Source organism: Xiphias gladius, chromosome 4, assembly GCF_016859285.1.
Source record: "Xiphias gladius isolate SHS-SW01 ecotype Sanya breed wild chromosome 4, ASM1685928v1, whole genome shotgun sequence".
Lineage (NCBI taxonomy): Eukaryota > Metazoa > Chordata > Actinopteri > Istiophoriformes > Xiphiidae > Xiphias > Xiphias gladius.
In genome coordinates, this window is record NC_053403.1 from 2,859,614 (window position 1) to 2,883,914 (window position 24,301).

Below are 24,301 nucleotides of genomic sequence, written 5' to 3' on the forward strand. Positions count from 1 at the left end.
CTGTTACATCTGTGACTAAAGTAAACTCTGGAAACTGGGCCTCTGGAAAAGAACTGCAAAGATCTCCATCCCCACAGGTTCCTTTAAAGTCATTTAAAGCCATACGATATAGCAAGGTTTCTAAAATCATGAGACAGTTTCACTTGGTTTTTTTTGTTTGGTTTTTTTATAGCATAAATAGCAGTAATCTGTAAACAGCTTTATACAGGAGTGAAAAGCACAAGCAAAGTCTGAAGAATCACCATGTAATGACTTGTAAAAAACATCAGTGAGAAAGTTGTCAAGGTTAGGAGTGTCTGTGCACTTTGGTCAGTCTCCAACGTGCTTTTATGTTGACTCAAATTTATTCTGTCAACAAACAGGTTGGTTTCAGAGAGCTTTACAGAGAGCGAAGGGCTGAGATCCAGATTAAAACACACAGAGATGTAGGCCACATGTTTTCTTGTGAACTGACCTCAGAGCTGATTAGATTAAGATTTGTGGTAAAACACAGAAGGTGGGGAATGATTCTGCTGCTGATTATAAGTCTTGTTAATAGATGAACAGAAGATATAATTTTATGATGATTCAGAGGTCTGGAGGGCTTGGAAACACACTTGGTTATTGTCTTAATTGTTCTGGAAGCTGTTTAAAGAGTTGTCTTACACATACTGTAGAGATTTATAAATTTACAAGATAAATCTGGTGACACATCAGATTTTTCTTACTATCAACAAATGCCATGAAAAGACAAAACTACAAATTATTCATTTAACAAGTTTGGTGTGTGTGTATCGAAAGCCTGATTTATCTTGTTACTTTGTGCCATACAGCTCCATTAGTGACCCACACTGTTGCACTGGGTAACAGTTATTCCGACCTAATCCCACACACACTGCTGTGTTGCTGGAAGTACCCACTAGAGCGCCCAATGTGGATTAATCCGCCGCTTAAAACAGTTTGAGTAATGTTTGCTAAAAACTAGAGGCAAATTTAGGAAATTACTGGGCTCTTTTTACAAATTAAACTATGCGTGAAGTGTTTTTAAAGATTTATCTCTTCAGTAGGAACCAATGGGTCAGAAAGACAGAACATTTTGAGAGAAGGATTAACACATTGTTGATTTTGGGCTTTTCATGGGATTTGTTGACAAAAACGACAGTCTTATCTACTAAATGTGGCACATGTGGAGACAGTATCCAGATCATCAAATTAGATGTAAAAATGAAGATCTGGTAAAAATCTGAAGGTTTTTAGGGACCCTGAAACTGTTTAAATAAAACTAGTTTTATGGTTTGGTCCTTTTCTTAAAAATAAACAAAAAGAAGAAGCAGCAGCTGATCTGCTGCCAGTATCGTGATCTTTCCTCATTTTCCTCTGACCTGTTTGGAAAGTAAACCCTAGCAGCAACAGACTCGGGCTGTAAATATTTCATCATCTGAACCTGACTCAGTATACACTGTAAAAATGTCCATCACAAGTGTATATTCTTTAGATAGATCTAAAAAATGCTACTGGTAGGATCATTTGGAGGGCAGAATCCTGTTTGAATCCTTTAAAATTTCAAGGAAACAAGTAATCGATTAGATTTTGAAGAAGATTTTTCAAACTGGTAAAAATAGGTGAATTTTAATCTGATCTCGAGAAAAAATTCAAGACTGTTACTGGCAAGGGCACAACAAAATTTAAATACACATTACTGGAGTTTTTAATGTCACAACACCTCAGAAACGTGATTAAAACATTAGAATGATAGAAATATATGAAAAGTAAAATAATAAGGTTTGAGCAGTACATTATAAATACAAGTAAAAGACTTCTCTCTTCAAACCATACAACATTGATTGCATATTTTTTGCAGTTTTCATGCAAACCGCCACAGTTTGCTGTGTTTCATTATTCGTGCTGCTTGAGAAGCGTCTCCAAAGCCAAAAGCACAAGCGCTCAGCTTTATTTCAGTGCGGTGATCCTGCTCGATCCTCGCCGTCTGCCAGCCGTTTGAAGCCGCTCTCCAAGAGTTTGGGCCGGGCGCCAAACCCTGCTGCAACGTTCGAAATGCAGAATGAAACAAAATGTCTTAACTGTCACATAAATTAATAACATTTTATTTTACTTCTCACAAGAACATTGGACCCAGCGCTGGATGTTGGCACTGTCCTGGACTCATTAAGTGTCTTTATTTTATATTCTCATCAAGTATCTTATTTTGCAGTGTAAATAATGCCTTTAACCTTCTTTTTTGTTTTTTTGTTTAAAGTTTCAAAGCCATATTTTTAAGAGTTGAGTCTTGAACAGTGCCAGTGGAGAAGTCTGTGAATTTGGACCAGATACCATCAACTTAATCCCACCTGCTTGTGTTAAAGGGAAAAATCACACGTAAAGGCTAAACAGGAGTTCAGATTTGCTTGTTAAGGTGGTGGGGTTCTGCGGTGTGCTCTGCAGGGAGGCTTGGCCCGGCGTTGTCATGCTTTCATTAGCAGGTGATTTGGCCGTCGCGTGACATTTAGCCGACCCTGCTGTGCAGCTGAGAGATTATCGGCCTCCTCGGGTGTCAGTAATGTGATCCTGGCTGTCGCCAACACATTCCTGTTGACCACAAACTCTCGCCAACTGGGCATCTTTCCACGCAGGAGCAGAACATGTTTTCTGAATTCACAAGTTTGTTGCAGCAGCTCAACTAAAGCAGAAACCAAAACAAACCAGCAAAGAAGCAGATCTTTAGTGTAGAAGTTAAGGGCGGCCAATATTAAAATAAAATCATTTAAACAAGTTCAACTTTTATTTGCCAGTTTTCATGCCATCTTGCCATTTTGCATGATGTACTTGATGAAATTAAAATTTAATGGACAAATGTCACGGTCAACTTAATCCAGTTGAAGAAACGGTTCCTCGTGTGTGTCGATTTGCCACTTTTCGTAGTTGTTATTATTACGAATGGAACAGTTTTGGCATTTTGCTAATCAGACGAAGTGTCATGTGTTGTGTGACCAACTGTCCGAAACCCAAAGACATTCAACTTCGCATCATATAAGAAATAACCAGAGAATTTTTAGTATTTTTGAAAAAATCAGTCACTAATCGACAGATCTGTCCAACTCCAATAACAGCTGATACACATTGCCGATTTCTTATTTCATCGTTTGATTAAAATATCAAAGACAAAAATGTCCCAGAATCAGCTACAGGGGCCAAAAGTGCTTCGCTACCCCGTGTCTCAGTGTATTATTCTTGGTGTCTCCCACTGTCAGAGGAGTAAGCCTGTGGAACTCAGAGGTGTCACATCAGCAGTTAGTTAAGGAGGAATGTTCCTCCCTGCTGTCAGAGTGAGGGTCGGCCATCTGTCGTCCAGCGTGTCCCACTGAAGACAAACAGGAGTCAGAGTTTCTGCGGGACACTTTAATGACCACATGCAGGGCCAGTTGTTTTCTTCTCCACTGTTCACACCAGCTAAGGCATTTTGTTGGCCAGTTGCTGAGCCGACTTGTTGCTGAGTGCGTCACAGCATCTGCCATTTGGTGGATGCTCGTGTGCAAAAGCTTTCTCAAACCAACGTGTATTTTTAGTTTGTCTTCAGTTGTAGCCATCTGCAGTGTTGGAGCGTTGCTTTACACAGTGTGTACAAATACATCCTTGTTAGTGAATCAGTATTTGGTGATTAATTCTGTGTTGTACCAGCTGAAATGTCAGTATAGTGTCTAAATCTCCTGTCAGTGCAGTTTCTCTAAACCTGTACGCTACATTTTGAATGCTCATTATTACCTTTCAGCTGACATTGGAGACAGTTTGATTTTTAAATTGGCTGCATTATGAGGTGGACGCAGCTAACAAGACCAGGACTGCAACTGACGATTACTTTCATTGCTGAATAATCTGCCAATAATTTTCTCGACTAGTTTTGTCTGTTAAACGTCAGATAATAATAAAAAATATCCATCACAAGTTCCCAGAGCCTGAGGTGATTCTTCTTCAGATTTCTTCTTTTGTTTAATCAGAAGTCCAAAACCGAAATATATTTAATTTACTATAATAGAAGACTAAAAAAACAGAAAGTCTTCACATTTGAGACGGTGAAACGAGTGAAATTTGGGCATTTTTGCTTAAGAACGACTTAAACTGTTAATCAGTTATCAGAATTAATGAAGATTATTTTAGTTTTGACCAGTTATTCAATCAATTATTGACTTTTAAAGGTGATACCAGAAGATGAAAATTTTGAACCTCTCTGCTGCATTGTAATCACCAGAAATACTAGCTAGCTAAGTTTCTGGTCAGTTCAATTTAAATGTGTTTAAAATGGCTAAAATGTGCAGTTCATTTTTAGGTTTTTGAAATGATTTATTTTTAGATGTATCATGTCACTGTAACCTGACTATCTTTGGGTTTTGGACTGCTGACATCTGAAGACCTACCTTACAGTTCAGTACGTTTTAACGAGTATTTTTCACAATTTTCTGACATTTTATAGACTATAGGATTATTCGATTAATAGCAAAAAAAATCAGCAGATTAACTGATATTGAAAGTAATCATTAGCTGCAGTTGTAGTTACGATTTTTGTGCCCCTTTAAAAACCAAACACATCCACTACATCCTGGGCAGAACATTTTCTCTGCTTGTGCTGTTGTGTATCAGTAGAATACTCAAGCTCAAGCTCAGCTCATCCATTGATCGAGCGGTGGGAACTCTTTTATCTCGTCTCCAGCTGCTGTCTTTCACAGAGAGGTCAGAGGTCACAGTTCAGGGTCAGACACAGACTGGCGCCGCTGGAGCTGGCGGTGTTACGCTCAAAGTCGCGTAAGGTCAGGGGGATCCTGCAGGTCCAGGATCGTCCAGGTCTTATCTGCTAGTCCTGCAGAATGGATTCATTAGATTACACAAATGTGTAAAATAAGGCTGTGACTAATGATTATTTTCATAAATAATTAGTCTGCAATTAATTATTTTCTCGATTAATCGATTACTTGTTACGGCCATACAATGTCAGAACACACGCAACGTTACCAGTGTAACGTCTTTAAATGTCTTGTTCTGTCCGAAACCCAAAATATTCACTTTACTGTCGTGTACAAGAAAGAATTGCATCAGATCCTCACATCTGAGCGGCTGGAACTAGCACATATGTGGGATTTTTAATTAAAAAATTACTAAAACAATTACTCCTTAATCACATTAGTAAATAATAGCTAGTTTTAACCAAAAATATCCGAGCCATTAAGTGTTTAACTTAAATTAACTTAAATGGCAATTTTCTCTAAGATATTTTGGTTTGGTTTGGAAACCTATAAATTCAAAAATCTATTAATGGTAGTTAAAGTTGCAGCTTTTTGCAAAAACTATACTTTAATTAACAATGAGGCACAGTACAGCTGCTGGTGATGAATGTAAGAGCTTAGGAGTCAAACCTGGACCTTCTGTGTGCAGGACAGGAGGACTTTGTGTCCGTCTAAACCCAGAGTGATCCTGCTGATCCTGAGGTGAGGTTACAGGATGATGTGAGCTGTGGGCCGTCACACTGATGGATCAGCAGGAAGAGTCAATAAGTCAGTGCTGACTCAGCAACTCTGTTTGCTGTCAGACTTGAGCGGATCATAACAGAGCCGACTTTCACTGAAATTCAGCTGCTGAACTGAAACTCTCTTAGTATCGCTTACTCTAACATGTACAGTACTTGTCAACCTTTTCCTTCCTGTGCCCTACTGCAGTCAGGGCTGGTCAAATTCTTTTGATTAACTATGTATGATAAGTATGTTTCTATTTCCTATTTAATTCATACATGTTGCCAACAAAACCAAAAACAACCTAAAGCAAGCACAGAAGTGTCTTTGTGACACTAAGGGATCTTCCTCTCTCTTTATTGTGTACTTGGTTTGCCCTCTCAGTGCGGTGTCTCTCATCTGTCCCTCAGGTCTGGACGACAGCCTGCAGCAGTACATCCCGTCTTTCCAGCGGCAGCAGGTGGACGGGGAGAAGCTGCTCAGGATGTCCCACCAGGAGCTGCTGTCTCTGGGCGTGTCGCGGGTCGGACATCAGGAGCTGGTGCTGGAAGCCGTGGATCTGCTCTGCGCTCTGGTCAGTGACCTGTCACAGCATCACATTGTTGCCAACTTTAATGGGGTCTTTCATCATCGTCATTGTCTTTCGTCAGGTGGATATTAGTGGTGTAGCACCGCACAGAATTTCACAGGTTTCCGACTTTTGTGGTTTGGTATATTTCATTGAAACATCTAGTCAATAACCAAATGGCTTCAGCCTTTGATATACATGGGACGATCTATGATGTAACTCAAGCACTTTAATTCTTTGAAGCCGAAGCTTTTCCCTCTTTATTTACAGGCTTTTAGCAGAGTCACTACATGTTTTAAGAGTATATCGGCTACACCTGTAGCCCAGCTTTTAAGTCTATATTTGTTTTGCATCTTGGCCATGTTGCACCATGAGAAGTCATGCTGAACTAGCTATTAGCAGTTCGCCTTAGAACTGTAACCGTGGAAACGGACAACTATCGCTGGATTACTTTGGTAGTGAAGAAAACGTCCAGGCATGAGGATGATGAGGCAAGACAACAAATTGCAGGAAAAAATGTCCCTTTTCTACTATTTGAATGTGTATTTATGGAAATTGATCCAGAATGGGTGGATATGAATATGGATAGATTATATGATATTCCTCAAAAGAAAGAAAGAAGAGAAGAAGAAGTCATGCTGCATCATGTGCACTTAGAGTTTTGACTCTGAGGGGGCTTGTGATTTCTGACACACAGTTCATCGATCTGTGCCACGGGTTATTATGCTTAAATCCTGTGTTCTCTGCAGCGGTGGTCACAGATCCACAGCGATTAACACTCCTGTGCTTTTCGGCAGTTGCTTTGTCTTGGTTTGAATCTCCAGTCAGAGGCTGTTCCACGCTGAGGAGAACTTCAGTCTGTGTTCCACTCGCTCTGTTAACAGACATTCTCTGTAATGTCGTCACTAATGCGTTAACAGGTTTGACGAAGCGGTTTTTAGAGAAGCACAGTTGCGTGAGTATGTTTTTGCCCAAGCAACAAACTGCCAGAGCTTTCAGGGTGGAACTCGCTGTTCACCACACGCTGAGTTGTAGACAGAAGCTATTCTAAGTCCTGTACCAAACACAAACATCTGTGCTCTATTACACCCCAAATAAATATAAAGAAATTTAAAGCCACATTAAGCAGCCTCGCACACTGGTGACCTCAAGTTGCAGCGAGACTTAACTGAATCATTAGATGTCAGAATCCGGTGGTCACTTTATGTCAAAAGAAACTCGAGGGACATTCTCCTTTTTTCTGAGGACAGAACCGGTTGATGTTTTGGAGACACATTTGGAGGTCAGGTTTGAGGTGTAGCCGAGCAAAGTACGTACACACGAATCACAACCAACAGATCCCAGCGGTCATGGAAATACCAGAATTTGATTATAAGAACTCTTTGTAAGAGGCGTCTTAACTGAAAGTACTTGATTCAAAAAATATCAAAGAATGCCAGTATTTTTCTGGCAGCTCCTTGACCGACCAATGAAGTTCTCCTGCATCTTTTCTACCTTTTTTAAAATGTGTTGAATCTGAGCATCCGGCTCATGAATTTACTTCATTTTCATCACATGGTCTGAGAGCAGGGGTTCATACTGGGCCTGGCTCTCACGCTAGAGAATGTGCTGATGTAAATAAAATGCACTCTGTTAAATCTTAATCAGATCTGGCAACAGGCCCGCAGTGCTGGGTTTAATACTTCAACTGTACACTGAAAAAAAATACAGCATTGAAGAAAAGAAAAGAAAAAGGAAAAGGAGAGAGAGAGAAATTTTGTTTCTGATGTTTATCCATGCCATAATCAAATTGGGGCTGCATGAAGCAAACTAAATTCCTTCAAACTGAAAATATTTATGTTAAGAATCATTTGAAGATTTCCCCCAACTTATGCATGCTTTTAATGAAGTTCTATTTATTTCAATGTGGTAAACCGTGCAAGACTGAAGCCAAAAATCTCAATATTAAATGCAAGTCCATCACAACTTGCCTCTAAAAATAGCAAAGTGTGCTCAGTTCTGAGTTTTATCTCGACAGAAGTAGAATGTCACTCTTCCATATTTGTTAAAATATTTTTTAAAATGTTTATTTTACAATACAGCGTTTGACCTCATCCTACTATGAGAAGAGCGAAACACTTCTTTCAACCAACAGACTTCTTGTTTGAAACAGTAGAAGTGTTGAGCTCCAGACGGAGCCCCTCAGTCAGCTGTTTATGAGCCATGACTGTCTGTGTCCCAGTGAAAAGGAGGATTTACAGTCAGCGCTGAGGTTTACTGGTGTAACTCAGCTCAATAGGATCCAGCAGCCTTTTAAATGGAGCCTGACACTCTGCTGTCACCGCTGACAAACAGTGAAGATAAAAGGACGACTGACCACAGACCTGACAACTACTACTACTGTTTAAAGCTGTGTTATTGAAGCTTGGTGGATCAATTGTTCTCATATCCACCAGTTTCAACTTCACTACTTGCAGGGTGGTTAAAGTCAGATTGTGTGACGTCTGGAAGCTAACTTGATGACGATCTTTGTTTCTAGATATTAGTTTGCTTTTATTTGGTAAAAGCCTGAAGGAATCTGGACATTATGAGAGACTGTGGATTTGGACATTTTTTACAGTCATTTCATCTGTACGTGAAAAAATGTGCTAATGGGTTGAGATAAGTTTGTGTCTGATATGACTCAGCTTGTTGGAAATAATATGGTGGTGTTATCTTGAAGTGAAGCAGATCAACTTCCAACTGCATGTTTTCTGGTTCTTACTGTGTGTTTAGGCGGAGAGATGAGATACACCAGACTTCAGAGGAAAAAAAAAAATTCAAATTTATAGTTAATGATCCAGATCTCCCCTAAAATATAAAGGGTGCTTCCTTGGGCCATGCCCCATCCCTCCACCAAGTTTGGTGCAAATCTGTTCAATACTTTTTACGTAAAGACACGGGTGAAAACATAACCTCCATGGCGGAGGTAATGACTAACACAGATACCTCAAAACAAAGGGAGGAAATAAATAAATAATTAAATAATATTCCTTTTTTTTAAAAAGTGGGTGTTGGTGGAGAGAGAGGGAGGAGAAAGGGAGAGTGGATGAATTGATGGCATGTGAGTATGACATAGAATAAATAATCCTATTGCATTAATAGGGCCATTACATGAATCCAGGCTTTTGGAGCCTGAATACATATGTGGTTTGCTCCATCGCGTACAGTCCCCATACTTTTTTGAATCTAGACGTTGTATGATACAGGATCAGGTTTCCACCACGTAATTATAACGCACTTAATGGAAACCCCTTTTGTAGCAATTTGATTTTGAACCTTCTGTCAAAGCCTTCTGCAGTTACACCAAGAAGGACTACATTTGATTCTTTTGGAATATCATAATGGACGACTTCTTTAAGGGCACCGAACACATCCTTCCTGTGTTTGTGTTTTTGACTGATTGTTGCATATGTAACCTTGAAGCTTGAAACCAAGTTTTCAGGGGGTTTAAGTTTCAGTTCTACCTTTCTCCTTCTATGCATTCTCTCTCTCCTTTCTTTTTTCTTTCTCTTTTCGCATTTAAGCGTCAGTATCATTAAATCAATTTTCATAGAAATACCAGTTCACAAAAGCAGGGCAGTGTCCATGACCCTTGTCCATGAGGGTCATGAAGGTGAGACTCCTGACTGATTCTAAACTCAAGGTTCACTTGTTAGCTTTTTCCTGACCTTGGCTTTCAACCACATCCCCACGGCCTTCCTCAGCGAATGGAATGCGCCACAAGTATGGAACCTGGTTAAGGAGACAACAAGAAGTTGCACATGGGAGGGCGATCGCACTAAAAGGACATTTGCTGGTGATGTTTTATGGCCCTGAAACATTTTCAGATACTAACTTTTATAAAAATATAACGCCCTCCTAAAGAAAGATGCACCAAAACAATTAAACAGTGTCGTGAATAGAACACACATCAGCAGCAGCTCGAGTGTTTTAGGGAGAGTTTTCCTGTAAATATGAATTGAAGGTCAAGTGACGTGTTGTGGGTATTTTTTGCAGCGCAGAGCTGAGTTTACTGCTCTCTGGTGTGGGGCAGGAAACAGATGTGACCCCTCTCACCTGTCAGAAGGACCCCCCCGCCCTTCCCCGGACACACACACACACATTCAAACAGTGTACAGCATGTAGAGGAAGAGCCATTGCAGTTTTGTTCTAGCAGTTTCCGTTGGCTGTCAGATGATCATTTTTCCATCTAAGGCTCATTCAGCAGAGCGAGAGACACTTTCTCTTTTCCGAGTTTTACTATTTAAACACTACAGATTTATAATCAGAGTTAAAGGAACGTTAATGTCTGTTCATCAGCCCTGAATTTCTCGTGAAGCTCTAAAAATAGTCACCCTGAGGGCCTTTGCTCTATATGAACAGGTACAGAAGATCAACTAATCTCCTGTTCATGTATGACCACATCTCTCTGCCAGCGCTTTGTGAAAGCTTGTTAACGGTACCATATGAGCCAGGCTATTTTAGCCTGGGCCCAGAGCTGTCCCAGTAATGTTTTAGAGCCACAGTTCTTGCAGATTAACGGTGCAAAAGCGTCTACCAAATGAATAATTATCATAAATTGAGAGCAGATTTGCAGATTTTGCAAAATAACTGGCCATTCATCATCGTAATCTTTTCACTGATGATGTGCCAGTACAATTGTTCTTGTACACAGAAGTGTTTCAAAACTAGTAACCTGGGTTTATGTCATCCACTGGCAGTCAGACATGCACTGGCACATATGAGCCTAACTGTTGACAAAATGACAAGTAATGTTTTATTCTATCTGTGAGAAGTAATAAGTAATTAAATACTCATTTTTCCGGCTTTAATGAGTGTTAAAATGTGACAAACGGCAGTTGTTTGTGTTTTCCATACCATGGTATGCAGGTTTATTCTTGATTAAAGACAGTTCTGGTGTGAACAAAGTGGCGCTGAAACAATTAATTATCAAGTCATTGGCAACTGTAGATTCGGTAATTTTTTGGCTGGACTGCAACAGCGGCGCCAGCCCTATAAACACGAATGTCTGGTAGTCAGCCAAATGCTGTGCGGCTGAGTGCTGACGTTACACCACTGGTTGCTGCTCTTTCGAAATGAATTGGCGCAAACAGTTTCTATTACATCATCGGGAAGGGGGTTTACAGGCAGCGTTTCCAACTTAGCGCCGTTGTCTCTAGATGTACTGATGGTTTACCACTATTTCATACTTGTTCCCTTGTCTGACAACAGAAACAGAAAACAGTTTAAATGAGCATTATTGAGAATTCAGCTCTATCAAAATACTGCGTATGTGAGCACACAGAGCAGGAGAGAAGCAAACCGATAAGGGCTGGTCCAGCCGCATACTAGGTTCTGACCCAGTCAATCTGTGGTTCCAGCTTTTCAAACGTGAAGATCTGCTGTAAATCTAATATCTTTTTGGGTCTTGCACTGTTGGTTGGACATGACATAAGCAATTTGAAGACATCACCTTGGGCTCTGGGAACTTGCGATGGGCATTTTTTGTTTCAAGACTTTACAGACAAAACAGTTGATCAAAGTTATTGAAAAAACAGTCCAGAGGTTGATCAGTAATGAAAATAATCATTACTTGCAGCAGCTCTAGAGGAGAGTTTCAGTTCATGCATTTCTTCTGTTTTTAAATACAAAAGCCTTTTATTTACATTACTTATTAGGATCTTTGGTGAACCGAAGCAAGATCTGCGTATTTAATTTGTCAGATTCACAGTCTGATTCTGCCTATTTTGCTCTAACGGAGGCCTAACTTCATCTACAGCTCTTCTCTGACTGACACGGCTACTCCTCGCAGGGTGAGATCATGTTACTTTTAACACGGTTTGAAGGTTGACCTGAAACATAATTTTAACCCACTGTCAGGTGTCATGTTTTTTTAAGGTGGATAGATGTATTTGTTTTTTTACAGTGCAGTGATTTGACAGGTGGAATGTCACTTTGGCTGCAGATGTTTTCGTTGGCTCCGAGCGTCACGGCGCTTCACACATCTGAGCTGCCTCAGGCGAGCCAGCCTGTTCACACTGTCAGCTGACAGCTGACAGAGGGAATAAATTATAGATCCTGTTCAGATCTGTGGAGAAGAGTGGAAAGGAATTTGATCACCTGCAGTAACTGATAAGTTTGGAAATCATACTTAAAGGTTTGGAGAAATGTGTCCGGATGTACATAAGACTTAACATTATGTGTCCTGCTACATCCCCGGTATCTCTACAGTTCAGATATTTGTCAGTTGAATGAGTGATCGGATGATTGGTTGGTTTATTGATCGATTAAAAGTGTGGAATATTTTTTCAGTCAGAACATTGCTATAGTGACTGTAGGAGTGTGTGTACGTGTGTGTGTTTTGGTTCAGGGGGGGTGGGATGTTGTTGGTCCGGGGTCATGAGAATGCCTTAACTCCCATCCATCATCCCTGCATATGATGTGAAGGTTGTGGTTTGTGTTTTGTTGACCTGAGCTGATTGTAACTGTTCTAAAATGAATAAATAATATAAATAATTTTAACGTTAAATTTGAGACGTTTCATATTTTTATTTATATAGCACACAATTCATATTATTAATGTAGCTCAAAGTGCTTCGCGCAAAATACAAAAAAGTCAAAGGACCAAAATACTGAAAAAAATGTAATAATAATGGTGATTGTTTGCTGCATTTCCAATTTTCCTTTGAGATGACATGTTTTAACAAGTTAAAGACAACAGGTGTGCTGTGATTTCAGCTATAGTAACTTGTAAAATGAACACTCAGAGAGAGAGTTGGAAGTCAACTGTGTCAGTGTCTGTGTCAGCTGCTGTACGTTGAGTAGAATGAGATGCTTAGAGAGGTGTGTCTGTGGAGGGAAGGGCTGACCTCACACACTCGGAGCAATGAGGCGACTCTCTTCGGAAAGTAGTTACGGTTTGTCCAAACAGTCGTTAGGTTTGTCACTAGGTGCTTTTTGTGAAGAAAATGCACTAAAGGGGTGTGAAAAGTCGACCGATATACTGTATATTTAGAAATACGCAATCACTAACTATACCACTAGTAGGAGATGGAAAACTAAGGTATTAATGTTGATTTAACAGCTTCTAACCTTCCTCACTGCAGCTTTGAACATATAAGATTCTAGATTCTAGTAACGATAATGTTCTGATTATGTTTAAAATGTAAGATCTTTTATTTTTGTATTTGAACCATTTTTTTTTTTTTTTTTTTTCAATTTTTAACAGAACTACGGCGTGGAGTCAGATAATCTGAAGACCCTGGTGGGGAAGATGAGAGCGGCACACCACAACCTGAGCGGCGCTGTGTCGCAGCGCCGGAAGAATCCTGCCTACCACACCAAAAACTCCCATCAACCCTCCAACGAATTCCTGACCGCCGTGGTCGAGCTGATCGGAGCCGCCAAGAGTCTGCTTGGCTGGCTGGACAGGTGGTAGACACAAGCACAATCCGTACATACAATACAGACATACAAACAAACTCGTGCTCTACTAGTACAATGAGCGCACACAATTCCAACTTTATTAAACGTGCCGATTGATAACAGAGAGACGCACGTGTGATGCAGGTTAGTACACGACTCCTTCTGTTTTCTAATAGAATACAACCCTCATAGGCAGCCATTCAGTTCTCACTAGTCTCCTATTGTCATCAAATTTTCAACCATTCAAGACATTCAGTTTCCTAGCTACTGGTAGCAGGGCAAATAGTACAGCTAAAGTTTTCCCTTTCATAGTTTGCATCAAAGTTTTGCATAATTTTTCCCAAATCTACTGTAGGTAGCAATGTAATTAACACAGTCTCATAAATCCCAGTGAACATGACCTTGTAACAGCAAATATAATCACTAATTTGCATCTAAATAGCAAATACCTAAACAAATAGGCGGCAGTCTGACAAACAAAAACAAAAAAATTAACAATAAACAGTGCTGAGAAAAACTGGCCCATGGTTCAAACTTATTGCCAACCCCTGTCATGAAGGCTGTCAACTCCCTTGAGTCTACATACTGTGTCTATAGTAGCTGAATTAGCTTGTGAGCTTCCTAAAGGTATAGTTCAACATTGTGGGAAATACTTATTCGCCTTCTGACTGAAAGAGAATAGCATAAAGGCCCCCTGAAACAGCCCAGAGGTAAAAATATCCACCTCCCATCAGTTCGAAAGTCACTATTTAACATGTTATATAACATGTTACATCTGTACAACAACCTGCGTAAAAACACCACGTGGTTGTTTTAAGCTGGAGTAACTGACTGTAACTGACTGTAGCTTTATCTCTCTTAACTCTCTGCAAGAAAGCAAAAAAGTGCATTTGCCAAAATGTCAAACTATTCCTTTAATATCCTTTTGTCGAAATTAGTTTTTTACCAAGTTATATATAGCATAATAAAAATGAACATTTAAGAACTGCTGTGTCAGTCCTTTGATCAAGCTGTAAGGGAAAAGTTGTCTGTATGCCTCCTTTAAATAAGAGCATTAAGTCTGAGATACCCCAGATTACTACTATGGGGATGTGTTCTGTAGGGACGTGGGTCGCATTTATCTGCATTTATGCATGTATCTCTAATTGATTAGTGGTTAGTTGGTTAGTCTAAATGTGTTGTCTTTTAAATAGAGACCCATAGTTTTAAGGAGGCTGTAGAGCAAGTTTAGGTCAGGAGTGTACAAGAGAGAAATGCTGGATAAAGGATATTTTTCTTTACTTAACCTTTTCCACTTAAGCTTTCTAAGCGCATAGTGACACTGAAGAGTTTAAAAGTTCATGTCCTCTAGAAAGTACAAGATTTGTCAGTTTGCCTGAGAGAGTTTTACGGTTCACTAGGTGTGTACGAGAAAAACAAAAGTGTGTGAAAATGCACCGTCCCACACGCTCTCACTCTAACACACAGAGTTATTAGTGCTGGTCCTTGTTAACACGTGTGATGTCTGTCAGCTGTTGGTGTCTCTCTCTTCTACTTTCAGGATTTTTCTCAGCTTGTATCAGCTTGAAGAGCATTCCTGCTTCTCTGTAGCTGTTACACACAAACTCTGACACCCATAACACACCTGACATCTGACAGACACACAAAAACACCTAAGGTTGGGTCCCAGTAGCATTTTAATGGAATCTGAATCCATTATTGAATCCGCTTATACATATACAAATCAATTCGAATCAAATTAGGTTCTGCTTGGGACATTTGTTAGGATCTAAAGTTAATAAAAACAAAAACTCAAAGATTCACCTGAAATGCGTAATCACCTTTTGTCTCCACAGATCTTTTGTTCGCTAGAAAAACGTAGGTTAGTGGAATAAATGTTCATGATCTGTGTCTGGGGAGATTGTGCTCAGATTGTGAGGGTTCATGGTTTTACTACAGGTCACTCCACCGTAATAATAACATCAGAAATATTCTCTCTTTTCAGGACTCCTCTGACGAGCGCCAACGACTTCACCTCCACCAAAAGCAGAATCATCCAGCTCTGTCTGGAGCTCACCTCCACCGTCCAGAAGGTCAGTGAGACTCGAATAGCACTCTTCAGTGTACTGGGCATTCTCACGGAAACCCACTATTATACCTGGGAAATTTCAGAAACGTCATCTCTATATGACACCCTGACAAAGACAATGCTCAGATGTGTTCTGTCTGAAACTACTTTTGTTGAAAGGGACAACACACAAAGAAAAACAAAATCTTGAAATGAACGTAAACTTCTCATCTCATGACCTCCGGGACTGTTTATTTTCCCAGCTTTGATGATAATAGTCATGATGATGCACCAGATAACTGCAGTTTACATCTACAAAGTCCCTTTGATGAAGATTCTCTTTCAGATATCAGTGTTACCAAAACAAGCAATGAAAGGATGGTTTTACATTTTAACTTCTTAATCTTTTGATTTTCTCTTTAAATCAAAATTCTTTCATTTTGAAAATGTCTTCTGCATCATTTTATACGCATTTCCCTAAAATTCTGCCCAACATGTTTCATATCTTTAACAATTTTGAGATCCTGTCTAGAATTTAAATGAAGGCACAAGATACTCAGCTGAGATAAAACCAGTTTAATGGCAGTGGGGCATGTCAAGTCTTGTTCAGGTTCTTAGTATATTTGATATCATTTTTTTTCCTTCTTGCTTGTGTGTTAGTGTTTCAGTTAAATCTCCTAGAATCACTTAAATCAGCAAAATATCAGCAGGAAAATGTCCACGGGGGTGATTCAGTCCATAGCAGATCTGCTGTACCATTCGAGTTCAGGTGTTAACGCTCACTGCATCCCATCACCCCTCTCCCTGCCGACGTGCATGTACATGCAGACACGCACACTGATGCTGCTGTGGAAAAGAAAACATCATGGAGACAGTGGATCTGCTGAAAGAAGCTGTCTCGAACACCTATGATGGGACAGTTGTTGTCACTGAGCCGTGGTCAGACACGTGTACAGTACATGCACAGTGCATGAGATGCTATAAAATTCACTTTTCTTTCAAATCAAATAATGAAGTAACTTCTCCACTGGAGCCATTAAGGAACTGACCTCAATCATAGTACCTAGGATAAGTTCAGGCAAGACTATGTGACTTTTGCTGTGCAGCGGCAACAGCGGCCTCTGCAACCACAAGAGGTAATTACAGGATGCCGGCACATTAAATTCTCTTCCGAGCAGTTAAGGGAACTGGAAGCAGCGTACGCCTAGAAGCTAGCAGCTTATGTACACAAAACAAAACCTTTCAGGCAACAGACACAAAATCATCATCTCAGTTCAAACCAGCGGTCAAGATGGCCACTCACGTCAAGTCAGCGTTCGTCTAATCTGCTGGACCGAAAACATCTGAACCCACAGGAGTCCTGTGCTACAATCTAGATGCTAGGAACGAGTCTCTTCGCCTCCGCCATGATGTCTGTACTGGGAATACTGAGCTAGCTTCTTCTTATAGCTAGCTGAAGACCCATAGCTGGTGGTGTGTGTCACGTTGTGCCGTAAAGCGTTCTCGCAGGGGATCACACCCACTCAACCCAAGTTACATAGTGCAAGAACGGGCGTTCGGTCTGGGCTCAGGGTGGGAATGAAAGAGGCACTATTGTCCCTATTACAAGTCAGTGTACCATCAAAATGATGTCGAAGCTCTTATTTTAAGGTAAAATAGTGAAGGTAAAAAGTCTCCTCAGGGCGATGATGCCAATTAAACATCCAGATGATAGACTCAACACTGAATGTCTAAAGCCTACAGGACCAGCTCAGCATGAGGGATCAGGACTGATAAAGATGTTTCCACTAATGCAAAACGTGCATTTAAAGGATAAGGCTGGAATTCATTTCTATTTTTCTTATTGCCCACAAATCCAGTGAAAAAACCAACAATGTGTTAATTTCTCTCCCGAATAATTTCTGACTGGCTCTCAGCTCTAAACCCATTGGTTCCTACTGAGGACATAAATCTCTAGAAACACCTCAGAAATATATAGTTTCAGCTGGTCGCTGTAGTTTTTATCAGAAAACAGGAGGAACCAGTGCATTTGTTGGGGACTGTTTGCAGCGGCGGATTAATCCACATTTGGTGTTGTAGTGAGTGTTGGGGCGGTAGGACGGTGTGTGTGTGTGGGACTGAGTCAGAATTAATTACAGTTTGTGTGTTCATGGTGATGAAGGAACCTGTCAAAGGTAACTGAGGTTATTAGATCATTCAGGTGCTTAATAATGGTAGGAGATGCTTTTTCAGAAGCCATTGGTCCATCTTCAGACGTTCACCCGTGTGTTTCTTGTTGCGGCTTCTTTCACTTGGTTTAAAGCACAGCAGTTTTTATGAATCAAAAAAGGACGAAAATAAGGCAGAAGGCTCCAACGGCAACAAAATACCCGATTCAGTATTATTAATAAGAGAAAAGCACAGGTGAAATTTGGAAAGTAGGTTTCGGGATTCACAGTTGAAGTCGTTGCTGTGCAGTTAAATATTTTTTGCAGTGTATCACGTCCCTACATGTGACTGTGGAGCTTTGTGCTGCGTTGAGGCGTCGCCCCCCTTCGCTGTCATGCAATCATCCTGTCAGCCTGTTTACAGGGAGCTGTTATTTCACCAACCACAGGAGGAATCCTCTGTGTCTCTGGGAGGTGTTTGCGGTCACTCCCTGTGGTTTCACTCTCCTGTAGGCTGTCATTTCTCAAATATTTGTTTCCTGCTGATTCCTCTTTTCTTTTTTGTCTGCCACCCCGTCTCTTTACCACCATCATGGTTCTTCATACAGACAGACTTCTGAAAAGGAAAGCTGCCTCAATAATACGAGAGGCTTAAAAAGAGAACACGTGACACGTATGCGAGTATGTCGTAATATTCTGACGACATAAACATTAATATTCCAATTATTTCCTTTAAATTCCCTTTAAAATATCTCTTAATTGTAAAATACGTTTTTTCCAGCCACTATTCTACATGTCCTTGTTTTCAGTGAAACTATAAAAGCTTATATAATGCCTTATATTGAGTAAAATATTAAATCGTGCACCCCAGTTTTTGCCTCCTACATCACAACATCTGAATCGAGGAGTTAAGCATCATTTTTTCTGGAGGATAAATCGTGTTCATTGATTTTACTCATGCAGTACAGTTTACTGGTCCTGAGGAATACTAGTCAGCTTGTGAAAACAGCTGTATGTTTCCTGTAGGTCTGGAGGGAGGTTAAATATCACAAATTGAGCAAGGACATGCGGAATGTGACAACATTATCCGGGTGCTGCACTGCTCGTAGTGTGGTTCCACCTTTTTCTTCACTTCCAGTAACGCATAGAAAAGCGACGTTTGAAGCTTTCTGGAGAGCCTCCCATCCCCTCCCTCCCTTCCGTGGATCCTCAGCAGTAGGCCTGCAAAGTTTGAAGTCGGTCAGATGAGCAATTTTTCGAGAAAGTTGACCTCAGACAGACAGAGATTCCTCCATTTATGGTTGGATGTCCAACAGCCGGGCACATTATGTGTCTTTTGGAAGCGTTGGGACTAGAACCTAAAGTAAAGTTCTGTTTTTTCGAACAAGGTGCAGCTTTTATTTGTAATGATGAAGCACTAAAGAGTCTGTGGGGTCAAATAGTTTGTGACTTTCTTTTCCTCATTTTCATGCATAATTTGCTGTGGTCAGAGTCTTATGTACTGTCCCCGTTGTCATATGCCTCTTCAAAATAAAAGCACAAAACAAGGTAAAATATCTTGTGCTTCAATGCAGTTGCAGGAAGAGTTTAAAAGTAGAAGTCTAGAACTAGAAATAAATCAAATCACTCCATTACTGTTCCTACACACCTGTTTTTCAAGAATATTTTATATTCTACCTGAAACTAGTGGTTTAAAATATGAGTCACCCTATTTCATAGGCAGATTTTATGGATTTTTTTGTGATAATAATGCAGATGTTTGCACTGTGATGTGAATCGGTCAGTCTTACTGTCTCTTTAATTGCAGGACTGTACTGTTTATGAGATGGAAGAGAAGATTCTGGAAGTGGTGAGTGCTGCTTCTCTTTTTTTACACAGAGATGTTAATCTGAAGCATGTGAACAAACATACACACAGTCAGTAAAACACACATTTCCTTTTGCCGTCATGTACTGAGTGTCCAGTGGTGTTTTGTGTGTGTGTGTGTGTGTGTGTGTGAAGCTGCAGGTTTATTTAGTCAGCTCAGGACCATCCACTTCTTGTCTGAGATAACACTTCCTGTTGGTTTTCCTGGTTTTCTTCGCAACCAAACGTTGTTTTCCAATGTGGCCTTGTAACCTCTTACTCTCCTGTAATGAAACCTCAGGTTTTAGTTTAGTTGCATCAATCAACATTGTAAGTTGATGACCTTATATAACTAAAAACACAACTAAGTTTACTTCGTCTTTCTCCTGTAGATCCTTCAAAAGCCTTAAACATCTTTATTTTTGCTTTAAAATTCAAGGTTTAAAAATCCCCGTGCAACCCTGTGCTGCTGACTTTTTAAAAAAATGAATTTTTCTCGTTAACTCTGCATTGTTAATGTTGTTCTATTGTGTAGAGTGACATAAATTACACAAACGTCTTAGCATTCCTCCATAAACAGATTATGAGACAATGGGAACCCCACGAATACATCACCTGTGTTGTGCTTTGTCTTTATTTTTTTTCATATATTGTAACAGTCCAGTGACTGTTTATGTCCACGTGATGTTGGTAGACAACAATTTCAATGAAACTTTGTCAAAGCCCCCAGTTTGTTTGTTTTTTAGCATCAATCGCTTGCTTTTTTCTTCTTTTCATATAGTTTTCGCAGTCTTTCATACTCCAGAATAAGAGCATTACAGGTCTTTTGCTGAGCAGTGACACATCTCTAGGCGTCCTGGAGAAGTTACTCTGAGGAGGGCTTTATTGTCACCTGGACAAACAAAGTCAACCAAAGGAGGAAACACTGCAAATCTAGATAAAATAGAAGAAGTCCTGAGAACAAAAAACAGAAACCACTCACTGATTTTTAAAACCATGCAGAGCCATGCAAAATTAGACTGAAACAAGCATGTAATTTATAAACTGATGGTAAGCACCAAAAATCACCCAAATCTGAAAAGGCAAATCAACAGAAAAAGGAGTAGAGTATTAACTTTTTAGAATAGCTTCTTTTCCTGGTTTACTTGTAATTTCCTGCCTGTAAGTGTTTTCCCAATCACCTCCCTGCTTCCCATGACCTCAGACCCCCTGTAGTGCTCCAGACTTTAGTGTCTAGTCAGTTTAATGACAATATGAGACTGTGTTCAGGCCTCAGGCTCCTGGAGGATCCTCGTCTGTTGTGTAACAAAACCAACTAAAAGTACAACACTGCAACATTTAGAGCTTTTATGCGATGCCGTTCTGTTCATCAGGGTATTTTTTCTTTTTTTCTTTGATCATATGGGATTTTTATTTTTTTTAAACTTATAGTATCTTATTCTGAATCAGTATTTTCTTCATTTACAAAATGATTGTCAGCTTTGTTATCATGTCTGTTGTTGTCACAATCGGATCGATTATGTTTGTTAAATGTTGCTATTTGCTGTCTATGTTGTCAGTTATTCTAAATTTAAAAAAACAAATATATATAATATAAATAAAAAGAACTATATTATCAGGACAGAAGCCCAGAAAATAATAACTAAAAATGACATAAAATGATACATTTATTTATTTGTGATAGAAGTAACATTTTTATCACAAATATAAGTAACAGTAGTACAAACAAGAAGTCATCCACTTACCAAATAAAGTCCAATCAAAGCACCATCTACTATATTTTTGTGATTTTTAGCTTTTTGAAATTTAACTGTGACTTTTGAAAAGGTGTTTGATGTTCCCCTAAGGCTGTGAAACTAGTGTACCAATACGTCTGTGGAGTTTCAGTACAAATAGAAGCCAAATGAAAGGTTTTTACTCAAACACTGTTGATGTATTTTTACTCTAAAATGGAAGTTATTGATCCCATCATCTCACAATGAGCATTGTCGAGTCTGCTGAATGAGATGTCGTCAAGTAATTTCATATGTTAGTTACATAAGGCTGCAACTAACAGTTATTTTCATTATCAGTCTGTTGATTATTTTCTCTTGTGGTCTATAAAACATAAAGTGACAACACCACAGAGCTCGACGTCTTCAGATCGCTTGTTTTGCCCGACCAACAGTCCAAAACCTAAACATGTTCAGTTTGCTGCTCAGAACAAAGAAAGTCGCAAGTCCTCTAATATGAAAAATGATTTTATCAATAATCACAAATAATTATTAAAATAGTTGCCAATTAATTTTCTGTCAATTGACTTAATCTACTAATCAAGTAATTGTTTCAGCTCGAAATGTAATTTCACCATTTTGAAACTATTGGTTGAATGAGAGAGCCATTGACCATGGGTTTGTTTTTGTTTTTCTTCTGCGTGTTTCAGTCGCGAGCTCTAAATGGCATCTGCGAGAAGACGGTCCAGGTGACCTCTGACCCCTCAAAGAGTGAGATGGCCTGTCTGGAGGAGGTTCACATCACCAACATCAAGCCTGGGGAGGGACTGGTGAGCTCAGATTCTGCTGGTCCCAACATTAACATGGATTTAACAACACAAATTGTAACTACAGTACATATTCAAACGGAGTCGGGACAGATCGCAGCAGGGATGGGGAAGTTACTCAGAGAAGTAATCCATTACTAATAACGAGTCACTCGTGAATTCATTTTTACGTACCACTCCTTACCTGTCGCTGGAGTTTGCCTCACAGACGATTATTCTACCGTAGACATGAGCAGGATTTCCTGCACTCTGCAGCCTGACACAGTCTTTTCATTTCTTTCCTTTAACCCGTAGCTGGTTTGATGTAGGCATGTTTTCTGATCACCAACCGCTGACACTAGCAGTTTGTAAGTTCAAACTTTGCCTTGTATTAATGTAAGTGTTTGATATTTACGATATTGCATCACAAATATAAAACTGGTTGCTCCACACAAACTAGTTCTTTAACATGTCAGTATCCCTTCGCCCACACATTCACAGGGAACTACTGTGTGGGGAAACAAAAAGAGAGAAATTCGTAAAAAACCCAGACTTTAACTTTGAAAGATACCAACTCCATTTAGCTTAGTGGGACTGCTGAAGCTTCATATGAACCGAACTTTGGAGTGCACGGAACGCGGGCTGTGCATTTTGTTCCCCAGCTCTCAGAGTAGTCATGTTCTGGGTGAAAGGCTGAAGGGCCGGTGTGGAGAGTAGGAATAGTTACAGCGACCAGACCTATTTTAACGTACATATGGGCACAGCAGTACTGTTTTAAGAGACACTGGAAAAATAACAAATTTATCTTTTAATGCTGTTTCAGTAAAGTTATACTGATATTAAAGCAAAACATTCCTTCAGTTCTAATGGTGCAGCCTGGTTTAGTAAGTTATTAATTAGATGGTGAAACTATCTATTAGCTACTAACACCATAGAAACACCCTCACACTTAACCTTAGCAACGGATTCAGGAATAGCTGGTCCCACCCAGTCCAGGGGCCTCAATAGTTGGGTCAGTTTTCTGCCTCGCACAGTGATTCCGACCTTGACACAACACACACAATACATTACTGTGACACTCTTCTCTTTACTTGGCATAAAGTTAGGTTAAGTTGTAAATCTCCACTTTGTAAAACATCCAGTCTCATCTACCATTTTGTGCTGAGCTTGAGTTCTGACAGCTAAAGGGCCAAAAGGACAAGGGAACATTCATTCAATTGGATGACCGATAACATAGAAAAGGCATAAAAGAAAAGACAGAATACAAATACAGGACAAACATCATTTACATTCAGACCATATCAGCGGGACACCACTGTCAGATAAGTACCAGGTACTGTAAAAAGAAAACCCACAATTTAACCCCGACTTCCCTCAAGAAACACTAACGGGTATTTTGGTGCTGCCCAATGAAACACAATCAGTGCTGAGTCGAAAACAGAAACAGATGTAGGTCCAAAAAGGAAAACCCTGCAACCACAACAGCAACAAGGAATTACAGAGAAACCACAAGAGGTGTACAGTGGGGTTCCCATTTGGGGAAGTGATCTCTTCTATTTATATAGAAGATTCATATGTACATTCCCAAACAATGAGTCCTTCAAATGTGTTTAATCTTCCAGGGGATTTACATCAAATCCACCTATGACGGGCTTCACGTCATCACAGGAACAACAGAGAACGTGAGTGTGCTACTGGTTCCTTATCGCAACTTCTGTGTTGTCTGGTCAGTCTGACTCTGGTCCTAAAACCCATGTAAACAATTTCTGGTTTGTTGTTGTGACACTTTCAGAGCATCAGGGTGTTTTTCAGACATCTCAAAACGCTTCTTTCCTGGTGAAACAGTGGAGGATGTGTTATTTTGTATATGTACTGACTCTAACAAGAGTAAAACGCTTCTGTTCAGTCTCCTGCAGATAAAACCCAGAGAATTCACGCTGGAGACGAAGTCATTCAGGTCAACAGACAGACAGTGGTGAGTCATGAGTAGTTTCGAGAAACGCGTGTATTTATGTTCTTTCCGAGATTCAGATGAGAAGTTTGATACCACTCTCGTGTCTGTACAGGAAATATAAAGCTGGAGCCAGGAGATGGTTAGCTTAGCTTCGCATAAGACTGGGAACGGGGGGAAACGGCTACCCTGTTTCCATCCGAGGTTAAAAAAACAAACACCTAACAGCACGTCTAAGGCTCACTGATTAACACAGTATGTCTTGTGTTTTAAACCGTTCAAAAAATCAATTCTAAAAACAACATTTGATTTTACGTGGGGTTATG

At 39.9% G+C, this 24,301-nt stretch overlaps 1 protein-coding gene across 1 annotated transcript in view; it reads left to right on the plus strand.

The window, feature by feature from the left end:
- Positions 1-24,301, plus strand: part of cnksr3 (cnksr family member 3) — a 56,650-nt gene that overhangs the window by 11,894 nt on the left and 20,455 nt on the right. Inside the window, exons 2-8 of the mRNA XM_040125931.1 lie at positions 5,885-6,048; positions 13,271-13,473; positions 15,452-15,539; positions 19,469-19,510; positions 21,929-22,048; positions 23,647-23,706; positions 23,931-23,999. Of these exons, the coding sequence (XP_039981865.1) occupies positions 5,885-6,048; positions 13,271-13,473; positions 15,452-15,539; positions 19,469-19,510; positions 21,929-22,048; positions 23,647-23,706; positions 23,931-23,999 (746 nt within the window). The remainder of the gene's footprint in view (positions 1-5,884; positions 6,049-13,270; positions 13,474-15,451; positions 15,540-19,468; positions 19,511-21,928; positions 22,049-23,646; positions 23,707-23,930; positions 24,000-24,301) is intronic.